Source organism: Biomphalaria glabrata, chromosome 4 (genome assembly GCF_947242115.1).
Source record: "Biomphalaria glabrata chromosome 4, xgBioGlab47.1, whole genome shotgun sequence".
Lineage (NCBI taxonomy): Eukaryota > Metazoa > Mollusca > Gastropoda > Planorbidae > Biomphalaria > Biomphalaria glabrata.
This window is the reverse complement of record NC_074714.1, coordinates 54,214,037-54,225,984: the sequence shown is the minus strand read 5'-3', so window position 1 is coordinate 54,225,984 and position 11,948 is coordinate 54,214,037. Positions and strand designations below refer to the sequence as shown.

At 36.2% G+C, this 11,948-nt stretch overlaps 1 protein-coding gene across 11 annotated transcripts in view; it reads left to right on the top strand.

Moving 5' to 3' along the window:
- LOC106074422 (uncharacterized) overlaps positions 1-6,949 on the top strand; it is a 126,257-nt gene extending 119,308 nt beyond the window's left edge. For all 11 annotated transcript variants that reach the window (XM_056025555.1, XM_056025556.1, XM_056025558.1 and 8 more), the window contains 3 exons: positions 244-447; positions 2,840-2,994; positions 3,119-6,949. In XM_056025555.1, the coding sequence (XP_055881530.1) occupies positions 244-447; positions 2,840-2,994; positions 3,119-3,197 (438 nt within the window). In that variant the 3' untranslated portion in view covers positions 3,198-6,949. The remainder of the gene's footprint in view (positions 1-243; positions 448-2,839; positions 2,995-3,118) is intronic.
- The last annotated feature ends 4,999 nt before the right edge of the window (positions 6,950-11,948 follow it).

Below are 11,948 nucleotides of genomic sequence, written 5' to 3'. Positions count from 1 at the left end.
CTCAAGTATACAGTTTCTTCAATACATTCATCACTCACCTAGATTATCAACCATCCAACATGCAACTTCAGCATAGTTCCTATGTTTTTGACCACAAAAACAGATCATTGTTTTTTTTACTGACCTGGATTTATTTGACTCTCACTACAATACATTTAAAATATTTGGTAACTAGGTGTTTTAGGTGTTAAAACTAGATTAGATTAAATGTCTTACTGATACAACTCGTTTCTCATTCACCAGGCATTAGCCAAATTCCTACCAGAGTCTAGTGTGTCAGAACTCTGTTTAGAGAACTGTGGTCTGACGTCTGCTGGCTGCGAGTCCCTGGCTGAGATTGTCTCCCATTGTAAGAAGCTCAGGCAACTAGACATCAGTACAAACCACCTGTTGGACCCTGGGATATTGAAACTGGCTCCAGCCCTAGAGAGGACTTCCACACTCAGGGTAATCATAACAATTACTTTCCTAAATAAAAGACCTTGAAAAACCAAAGTTGCTGTCAAGTTAGGCTTTCGTTATCTTTGTGCTTTCAATGTGCCAGTGATGGTGATACACATTATTACTACATAAACATAAAAAGAATTATAAATACATTTATAAATGAAAAAAAAAATTAGAAAACGTCTGCAATCTGTTGGCCTGGGTGGATGTGTTGTGGGGAGGATGGGGTGGCATCACTGCTTGGAGGAATCGCCCTCCATGAGAACATGTGACATTGTAAAATTGGGCCTCTTTGGTATCTATAATTAGTTTAATATTCTGTGCAAATTTTTAACAAAATTTTTGGCTGTTATTACAAATGACGTTTGCTAGCTGAGTATCCACTGTATCCATCTTTTTAATGGATTAAGATGTAATGGATATGAACCTCCTTCTTAATGTTTCTATAAAACAAAAAACCTACTTATCTGGATTTTTTTAAAGTGGTCTGTGGTTATCAACTTTGGCTGCCAGTAAAAAAAAAAAATCTAATTATTTTATGGTTCATCAAAGATCATTGTTAACATAGTCAGTATTAGCTACCCCTAATCAAACTTATCACAATTAAAAATTACAGTTGATCAGACACTTTGACAAAAAGAAAATTCTACTTTAGATTCTATTTAGCTTTCTTTTTCATCGGCATTTTGTACAGACAAAGCCGTTGTCCGCCGGCAGTTTTCCTCTGTGCCTGTCTTCAATAAGGGCTTTCCTTTGAGTCTCTAATGTGTGTCCCCAAGTCCGACCCAGAACAGCAGTCGAATGTTGATTAATGCCAAACATTGTTATTTGTAAAGTAGTCTTGCCAGCATATGCCCAGCATAGAGCCAAGGTACCTTTGGTGGAAGCGTTCAAGGAGCCTTAAATGCCTTCGATAGAGAACCCAGGTCTCAGAGCCATACAGAAGTGTTGTGAGAATCACTGTTTTATAAACATTTAATTTTGTTGTACATTGTTCTTTAAAAGAAAGACTACATCTTATGTTTAATCTGTTGACTGAAGAGTTCTACTAAGTTTTTGATTCATCCAGTTAATTTTTAAGTAACTTTTCAATTCTCCATTGGTGTTGGCTCTACCAGTTTAGTATTTGGAACATCATCTTCATCATTCTCTATTTCAGTGAAGACCTGAGTGGCTCAGATTTTCTCTTAAAAAGGCCCAGAACACATGGGCCGAATGCTATGTCACCATACAGTTCAATAATTTGTTTCTTTTAAAACGGTCCATCTAGTCTGGGGCAGTCGAAAAAAATAAATTTGAGACACGGTTTCCTCTTCCTCTCTGCGATTGGGACACAGTAAGTCAAAGTTTGGCTTGAGACTTGCAAAATATGAGCCAACGAAACAGTGGCCCCCTCCTGCAATGTGCTACAATAGCTTATTAAAGCCTCCATCATGAAGAGGCCTGGTCAGGGCACCTCAAGTTCTCACAGACTCTGTAGGTTTTTTGGGAGTTTTCCCAGTACTCAGTCATATGGATTGTTGCCAGACCATGACAAAACTGCTCATTAGGTAGTGGATTAAACCCAGCATATGCAAGAAGAAATGTGTTTTTATCTTCTAAGTCAGTGATGCCCAACCTAATTCAACCTGCGGGCCAAATTAATTTCCGACACTCGTGTTGTGGGCCACATGACCGAAATGGTACAAATATGAAATGAAATTGACCTTAAACAATTTTAATAGAAACCGGTTGATCTAGTAGTTAATACTTACTGTGATTACATTAATCAATGGGATATCTTTTTTTTTTCGTCGGAAACTAGTTTCATTTCTCTACTTAAAATGTGAGCAAAATTATTGCTAGCTAGCCAACGATTCATTTTTTTGTCTCTTTTTGGTAAATATTCCCATCGATCCTCCACTTTCTAGGAGTAATTTAAAAATCTTTTTATTCGCGCACAAACTAAGAATGATGTAATATTTGATATTTGTTTTATAATGCCAATTATCTGTTGTTTAAAAAAAAAACAATGGCTACACTTTCTATACAAATCAAATATGTTGGCTTATTATCGTTCCAAAAAAAAAATCCGTTCACTTTTCCTGGTAGATTCTAAATTCTACTTGAACTCTCCAATTTCATAAAGGTATAAATGATTAAGGTCATGGTGCCAATTTGCCAATCCATCAGAGGGCCCTAAAGTAGATAAATACATTTCTCAACATTTTTTTATTTTTTTTGGAAAAGAGGGGGATTTTCTACTCTGTGCAGACGTTTCGGCAGGCCGGATGGAACCTTGTCACGGGCCGGATCTGCGGGCTGTATTGTGGGCATCACTGTTCTAAGTATTTTCTTAATCCCTTGAAGTTGTCAACTTTCATGAAAATATTTTATTTCTTTGTATTGTGTCTAGAACTTGGCTCTCAACATGTGTGGCATCACCAATGATGGTTTCTCAAAGCTGTTAGATGTGCTTGAAAAAAACACTTCCATCGACCAAATGAAACTCTGCTACAATAGACTTGGGAAGGAGTACTTGAACCCTGCTGCCAACTCTGAAAACTTAAGGTTTGTTGGTTTGTTTAAAGATATGTTTAAACAATAGGATATCAGAACTATGATCATTTTCTTTTACTCATGTTTTCCAGACAGAAATGTTTAAAAATTGATTGCTGTGCTTTTTTTTTTGCAGGTACCGTCTTCGTATTGTCACTTCATCAAAACCAAAGTTAAAAATTTTGCTCTGGGGTAATGCCTTTGATGAGTCCTAGTTACCTGAGAACAAGAGAATGATTTTCAAACTGAATTCATTGTTGACCAAATGATTATATCACTTCATCATTAAGTATTCTACATCATGAAATTATTATACAAGACTCCGACAGACCATTTAAGACGTAAGTCTAGTCCTCAAAGGACACAAAGTGATGGAAATTTTTGCGTGATTTGAAGTACCAGATGTTAACACTATTTGGTATATGTACGCTTATATCTACATAGCACTGACCTATATAATTGTTTTCACTAGAGCAACCAAATTCTATTGTCTGAGAGCTGAAACAAATACATATATATTTATATAGGTACATATATTTAACATAAACATTTTTGCTGTGGTACATGTTGTGTATACTGAAACTGTATTTATCTGTCAAGACATGTACATTTCTATAACTTAAAACTTGACCAAACTGTAAATCCATGCAATGATTTTCTAGCAATGTATTCTGAGTGACTCCATGTTTGAATAGTATCTGTGGCCCATGAGTACAAGTGTATGCATACAATGCAATGATCTTGAAATTTATTTGCTTGAAACATTGATAGGGTGGTTCTCTTTATGAGTTTTTAACCTGCGCATTTACAGATTCTTATGTTTGAAGTCGCCACTAATGGGATGGAAACTATTGTTTTAGTGTGCAAGAAACTTTATGTTGTTTCTATTCTCTTGTGTACATACTAAAAGGCTCAAATTTTTTTTCTCTTGAGTGTGTCTCTTTTATTTAATTTCATTTGACTTGCGAGTCTTTACGTGCCTGGACTTGTAGCATGGGGGTTTTGGGTTGTTGCTACATGGTCTTGATGGTCCCAGGTTTGTCGTCCTGCAGGAGGTTTAGAATCTGAAGGCACGTCCAAAACATGGGAAACAATTAATGAACACTCCTTCCAAAACATGGGAAACAATTAATGAACACTCCTTCCAAAACATGGGAAACAATTAATGAACACTCCTTCCAAAACATGGGAAACAATTAATGAACACTCCTTCTAAAGAGCTAAATATTACATGCAAGGACACCGGGGGGTTCGCTATGGGTAGAATTTGAACCCGGGTCTATTTGCAACTTATTTATCTTCTTATCTTATAAAATACAGATGTTACTTTAAAAAAGAAGATGATTACATCCTACGTGTTATGCATCTAGTCATGGATGTTAACCAATGACTCAAATTCTGCCAAGTCACTGTTTTTTTCTGGCTGGCTCAGAGTGCATCATACCATTTGACCAGGTGTTGAGATGAGATACAGTAAGGAGTCATTAAAAACATGTCTTTTTGTCCTGATGTGGGATGAATTATTTTACAATTGCTGCAGCAATACTTACTGCTGGACTTTACTGTCTCTTGTTGAAATTGGTCCTACCTTCTACCTATTATGTTTGCAGGTGTATTGTAGACTTTTATGATTTATTAGTCAATACAATGAATTTTTTAAAGATAATTTTTCTGTGATAGATAACTGTGACCCAGAGAACAAATTAGAACTTAACCACTGCAATTTGTAAGAACTGGTTTTAATTGATGATTTTATTTATTCTTTTATACTTTGTGCATCATTTGTGTGAATGTTTGGTTCTGGAAATACAGTTGACTTTTGATAGTGTGTCAGTCGGTGAAATGACATGTCACCAAAGTAAATAAGTTCCCCTTTTTGACATTGCTATCTATAGGGCAGATGATGTTAAGGTCATCTGTTTCTATGGTTAACGGGCAGGGTGTCATGTGGCTGTCGCAACAACCAACCATCTTTACTTTCCCCAACTTAAGTCAGGTACCCATCAGAGTTGGATGGAATCAGGGGCACCCTAAAAATCCAGAAATTACCAAAGCTTAACTGAAATTGAGAAAAGGTAACAGTATTTGTCCAAAAAGAAAAAGTCAATTATGATGTATATTGAAAAATTCTCTTAGACTTTCAAGGGTATGAATTAAACTATAAAAGAAAATTTTTTAAAAATTTGATCTAAAAAAATGCAAAACTTTGAATTTCAGCTTTTGCATAATGTACTAAATTACAATTAAAGCCTGACCTACTTTCTAAAATAGAAATAAGTACATGTAATTAATGTATATAAAAAAAAATCTGTAATCTAGGCTGTCATGGCTTTTTCTTGAATTTCAACATTTGAACCTTGTCAAAATCCATTTCATGCTTTTTGCACCAGTGCATCAAAGTGATTGCAACCATAGTTTTGTTACTGCTGACTATTTTTTTTCTCATGGGGATTCTTAAGTGTATACTATCTGGTACCATCCAACTATCAAGAGTCAACTGTGACATAAAGTGTGTTTATTTATAGTTGAAAAAAAAAACAGCCAATTTAAATGTTCTTAATGTTAGCCAATCAAAACACTTCTGCTACTGTTACATTGCTATGTCTCCCATAATACCTCTGTAATACAATAAAAAAGAGTGAATTCAAGATTGTAATAATTAATTTCATTGGCTTTGAATAGATTTGTTTTATAGTATATTTATTTCTGTCTAAGAAATTCATGTATAAAAATATATGTTCATCTCATCTTGGTTTATAAAAAAATATTTTTTTGATAAGAGTGTGAATGTCTTAATTTTGATTAGTCAAGTCTGATTGTGGTAATGTGATCATTGTCTGATTACCTCCCCTTAATTGGAATCACAGAAACTATGCATAGGTCAGAGGTTGTAACATTGTCAGACTTACAAGACTGTTTATTCAATCAACTTTGATGCATATATGTTTTTATTTGTACCAGACTTTGCTGATTTTGTTAGTGAACTATTTTCTAGGAGATATGCCAATTCCACCCCCTCCCCCCATCTGGCCAATGACAAGCAATATGCTAGAAGCACAAAGAATGTCAGTGTCTAACTCTTCTGTTTATCATGGCAGTAATGTGAAAAAAAAAAAAAAGAGATTTATTTTCATTTCTCATTCAGTATCAAAGCCAATGTAAGTCAGTTCTATTTAACTGTATGTTTTCCAACCATTATGCTGCATAGTTCGCTGTGTCTTGTAATGTCACTTTGATTGCTGGCTGTTTGTATATGGAGTGAATGAAAATATTGTTTTTTTTAGAATACACTATTTTAGCCATGTAGACATTCTCCTCATGGCATGGAAGTGAAAAAATTCTAATATCGTGTAGGGAAAAAAAGTGAGATTTTTTAAATTACAAATTTAATCCAACTGTCCACATTTTGTAAATCCCATATTGAATTATAAAGGAAGTAAAGTTCCCCTTTCAGACCTTGCAATCAATGGGGCAGATGATGTAATGGTCATCTTTTTCTGTGGCAGATGGATAAAGAGTGTGTCATGTTTCCAGCACAAGGACCAACCACCTTCACAACTTGTGTCAGGTGCCCATTAGAGTTGGGTGGACTCAGGGGCGGCCTAAAAATCCTGAAATTCAAAATCCCATTCTTAACTAGGATTCGAACCTGGGACCCCTCAGTTCAGAAGCCAAGCGCTTTAAGATAGTATAAATCCTTGCTCTGTTTAAGCTTCTGTATATTTTATCTGACCATGTCAGGCGCAGATATTGACCTTCACTGTGTACAACTTTATGTATATACACATTATATGGCTGTGTACATTTTGTGTACAGTTTTGTTTCATTGTTTTAAGTTTTTCATGTTGGATTTTTCTTTTTAAAGACGAATTTGATCTTTGTGATTTCTGAGTGATTCAAAAGTTGACTTGATGACTCATGTTGACCTGCATTGTGGAAATATCAATAAAGTGATTTGAATCTTTGAGTCAAGTGTTGGTCCTTGTTCCTCACTTATTCACTTTTATTTATTTTAAAGTAGTGACAGAGCTTTATAGCTTTATACAACTTATAAAAATCCTTGTTTTCGTAAAATACTAGGCAGTGTTTCTAAGCATGAGAACAGAGGTCCAAGTGATCATATACAGTCGTAGATAGTTTCACATTATAATGAAAAACAAAATTAGAAGTTTAAATTTTAAGTGATACGGAGATTAGCGACTGTCAAAGTCCTAAAACCTTAAGCAGCACAACATAAATGTATAATGGAACTTGAAACAGGTGTTTGAGGCTTTGAATTAATCTGCAAACAAGAAAATAATTAATCTTTCAGTTACATTAAAGTAAAGTATCCCTTTGAGACCTTGTGATCCATGAGGCAGATGATGTTAAAGGTCATCTGTTTCTTTATCCAATGGTTAACAAGCAGAGTGTCATGTGGCCAGCACATTGACCACCCGACTTTACTTTCCCCAACTTAAGTCAGGTACCCATTAGAGTTGGGTGTAATCAAGGGTGCCTTAAAAATCTCGAAATTCAAAATCCCAATCTTCACCAAGATTTGAACCCAGGACCCCAGGTTCGGAAGTCAAGAGCTTAACCACCCAGCCACCATGCCCTAAGTTGCTTAACATTTACAGTATTTTAAGAAGAATTCTTCCTTTATTTTTTTAATATTTAATTTTTTTTCGTCATAATTAATTATGAATAATAATAAAGATTTTATTTTTATTAATCTCTCAATAGAATAGCTTCTTTATAAGTTCTGTGTAATTATTGCTCATTCAATAGGTGATGTATACAATATATTGAAAATAAAAAATTCAAACATCTAGCTTGTAAGGTAAGGGTGGGCGTGTTTAAACGCTCTAAGGGAGATAACCAGTTTTATTTTTTAATTAAAAGTAGTCTCCCTTTCACTTTACGGCTTGGTTTAAGCTCCTCACATTTATACAATAATTACGTTTACAAATTCTTTTATAAATATAAAAGTATCCTCACTCTAGTTTGACGCCGCTTACAAAGCCACGACTAGAGAAACTTTCAACTGCTAGGTACGGGAAGATAGACTTAATCTATATATCTGACTTTGGCTACTATTTTCCTAGAACTGATCTTCGTTACTACCTGCAAATGTTACACTTTAGCTACCAGATTGCTAGTGCTGACTTTCGCTACCAGTTTGCTACAGTTGTTATAGCATTATGCGGAGAATTTAGGTGACATTATGAAACAACTCGCGCTGACTGTCAGTGACATAGAGACAATTTTAGGGGCCTCTACAAAAATCCAGCCAAGGGCCTCCAATTAGGCTACTTCAATCCGGACCTGACGACAGTACTATTCACAATCCTATAAAGCACAGTCCCAGGTGTAATATAACATATAGTCTATTTTTTTTTTATTTAAGATTAGGGAGCTGTCACGGAGGCAGCCGTAGCAGTATACAGGGCTGCAGGGCATTGGGTGAATGTCAATACTCGGGGCCTAAGACTAGCACAAAATATCAAGCTAAGAACTGTCATGGTAAGACAAGTGACAAGTCGAGGTCTATGAAAACTTTTCCCAAAGAAATTCACCACATCGTATTTGATCTATACCGGATTAGTAGGTACGTTAGAACGCGTGGCAGTGGCCCCGCATGCATGCAGAATGGGTTTACAGTAGCAGATACTCTACCGCGTGATTCCCAGCAGGCGCTGGGCTTCGAGCGTTCGCCCTTGTTCGCCACCCTGTAAGGCCGCCAGTAGTCTGGAGTGTGCAACAATGGTCACCACTGATAATTTCTGTCTTGTTTGAAGTTTTTTTTTGGGGTGGGACTAGGGGGTGGGGGCTGTCATTGACATTCAACGGTAATAAACATTGTCCCTGCTGCCTGGGCGTGTATGTATGTATATAAAGGTGGTCGACGGGTGCCCCACGGAAACGCTTTAATCGACCACCGGCGGACAATGGTTATGATTGCCCTAGGTGTGGCAAAATATATAGGTCACAGCTGGAGCTGCGTAGCCACGGAAAATACTGCACTCATAATTAATCTTCGGATTCGAAGACAAGCTTTATTATTATATATATATTGTGATGGATGCTTAAACTGTACTGTAGTGAATTATAGATGGTTGTCAAATCTTATCTTATCTTATATAATACAGACGTTACTTCAAAAAAGATGATTACGTCCTACGCGTCATGCATTCAGTCATGCATATTAACCAATGACTTAAATTCTGCCAAGTCACTGGTTTTCCTGGCTAGCTCAGGCAACCCATTCCATGCTCTAATAGCACTAGGGAAGAAGGAGTATTTATATAAATTTGTCCTAGCATATGGGACGAGGAATGTGCCTTTATCTTTGTGTCTTTCAGAGTATTTTATTAAATTTTGTTTTTGTATTTGAAGATTATGGTTCAGTGTTTTATGTATGATTGCTACTTTACCTTTGAGTCTTCTGTCCTGAAGGCTTTCTAAATTTAGTGATTTTACTAAAGGTGTTACTCTGGTTAAGTGTGAATATTCGTTTGTTATGAATCTCATTGCTCTATTTTGTGTCTGTTCCAGTTTCTTAATGTTTTCTTGAGTTGAGGGGTCCCAAACGGAGAATGCATATTCTATTATTGGCCTAACCAAGGTTAAATAACATTTTAGTTTTATGTTCTTGATGACAATTACTCAGCAGTGTTTGGGTTTCTTGTTCGGGCGTATTCAATGTAGCTGATCAACAGTACAGAATAACAAACACCATTTAATTAATGAATGAAGAGATGTGGTCAACACTGATGAACTATTAACAATGAATTTAATCCAATAAAAGACTGCAGTCAGAGTCTCTGTCAAATAAAACACGTCTGTACCCAAGAGAAACCTATCGCTATCTGATTCTCTGTCTCTACGAAGCCTCAAACCCAACTAAGTCAAAGCATCACTAGTCCCGTTCAATATACGTCTACTATGGTGCGTCTCTACCTAACTAAAATATAAACTAAGTGCCTAACAATATATATTATTATATATCACTATATCTCTATGTGTACGACTCAAAGTGTTGCTCTGCCTGTTCTTGTATTATCTTAATGTTTTTGATACACAAAGGGGAGTGGGAGGGCGAAGAGACTGACTGCCCTAGCTTATGCATACATTAATTAGTCCATTAATTATTTTTCCCTACCTGCCCACGAAAGGTAAATGCATGTTTAAAATTTATTGAGCCTAAATAAAAAGGGGGTAGGTGAAAAAAAAGGTGCATGTGTGTAGTGTGTGCTGAGGAGAGGTCAACTTACACATGATGGGGGGGAAAAAAAGGGACATTATTCCTTTCTTGACGCTCTAAATTTTCTTTCTTTCTTTCTGACAAACAGGGCGATAACTCATTCCGTCAACATGTCGTCAGTCAAGTTACAAAGGGGCGGTAATGTTTCTTACGTTAAAAGTCTTTAACGCGCATTTCAGTGTTTGGACTGTTGCTATTTCGGTAACTTTTCAGTAAGTTTGATTCTTGAAGTAACTCTCTCAGTCTAGCTATTTTAGCGGCTCTTTTGGACACTTTCATTTTAAAATATATTTTATGAAATACTAACCTACACAATTGTTCAATTTGCCAGCAATATTTCCATACAGAGAGAATAGCCAGCCATGCTTTCACATAAAGAGAATAGCCAGCAATATTTCCATACAGAGAGAATTGCCAGCCATACTTTCACATAAAGAGAATAGCCAGCAATATTTCCATACAGAGAGAATTGTCAGCAATATTTCCATACAGAGAGAATAGCCAGCAATCTTTCCATACAGAGAGAATTGCCAGCAATATTTCCATACAGATAGAATTGCCAGCCATACTTTCACATAAAGAGAATAGCCAGCAATATTTCCATACAGAGAGAATTTTCAGCAATATTTCCATACAGAGAGAATTCTCAGCAATATTTCCATACAGAGAGAATTGCCAGCCATGTTCAATTTGCCAGCAATATTTCCATACAGAGAGAATAGCCAGCCATGCTTTCACATAAAGAGAATAGCCAGCAATATTTCCATACAGAGAGAATAGCCAGCCATACTTTCACATAAAGAGAATAGCCAGCAATATTTCCATACAGAGAGAATTGAAAGCAATATTTCCATACAGAGAGAATTGCCAGCAATATTTCCATACAGAGAGAATTGCCCGCAATATTTCCATACAGAGAGAATTGCCAGCATTACTTCCACACAGAGAGAATTGCCAGCAATATTTCCATACAGAGAGAATTGCCAGCAATATTTCCATACAGTGAGAATTGCCAGCAATATTTCCATTCAGAGAGAATTGCCAGCAATATTTCCATACAGTGAGAATTGCCAGCAATATTTCCATACAGAGAGAATTGCCAGCAATATTTCCATACAGAGAGAATTGCCAGCAATATTTCCATACAGAGAGAATTGCCAGCAATATTTCCATACAGAGAGAATTGCCAGCAATATTTCCATACAGAGAGAATTGCCAGCAATATTTCCATTCACAGAGAATTGCCAGCAATATTTCCATACAGTGAGAATTGCCAGCAATATTTCCATACAGAGAGAATTGCCAGCAATATTTCCATACAGAGAGAATTGCCAGCAATATTTCCATACAGAGAGAATTGCCAGCAATATTTCTATACAGAGAGATTAGCCAGCAAATACTTTCATACAGAGAGAATTGCCAGCAATATTTCCATACAGAGAGAATTGCCAGCAATATTTCCATACAGAGAGATTAGCTAGCAAATACTTTCATACAGAGAGAATTGCCAGCAATATTTCCATACAGAGAGAATTGCCAGCAATATTTCCATACAGAGAGATTAGCCAGCAAATATTTTCATACAGAGAGAATTGCCAGCAATATTTCCATACAGAGAGAATTGCCAGCTGGAACATTTAAAACATTTCCAGCAATTTGAGTTTTGTTTCTGTTCTGTCTCTGAGACTGTTGGACCGTTGGGCAGCACAAATTTCGACCG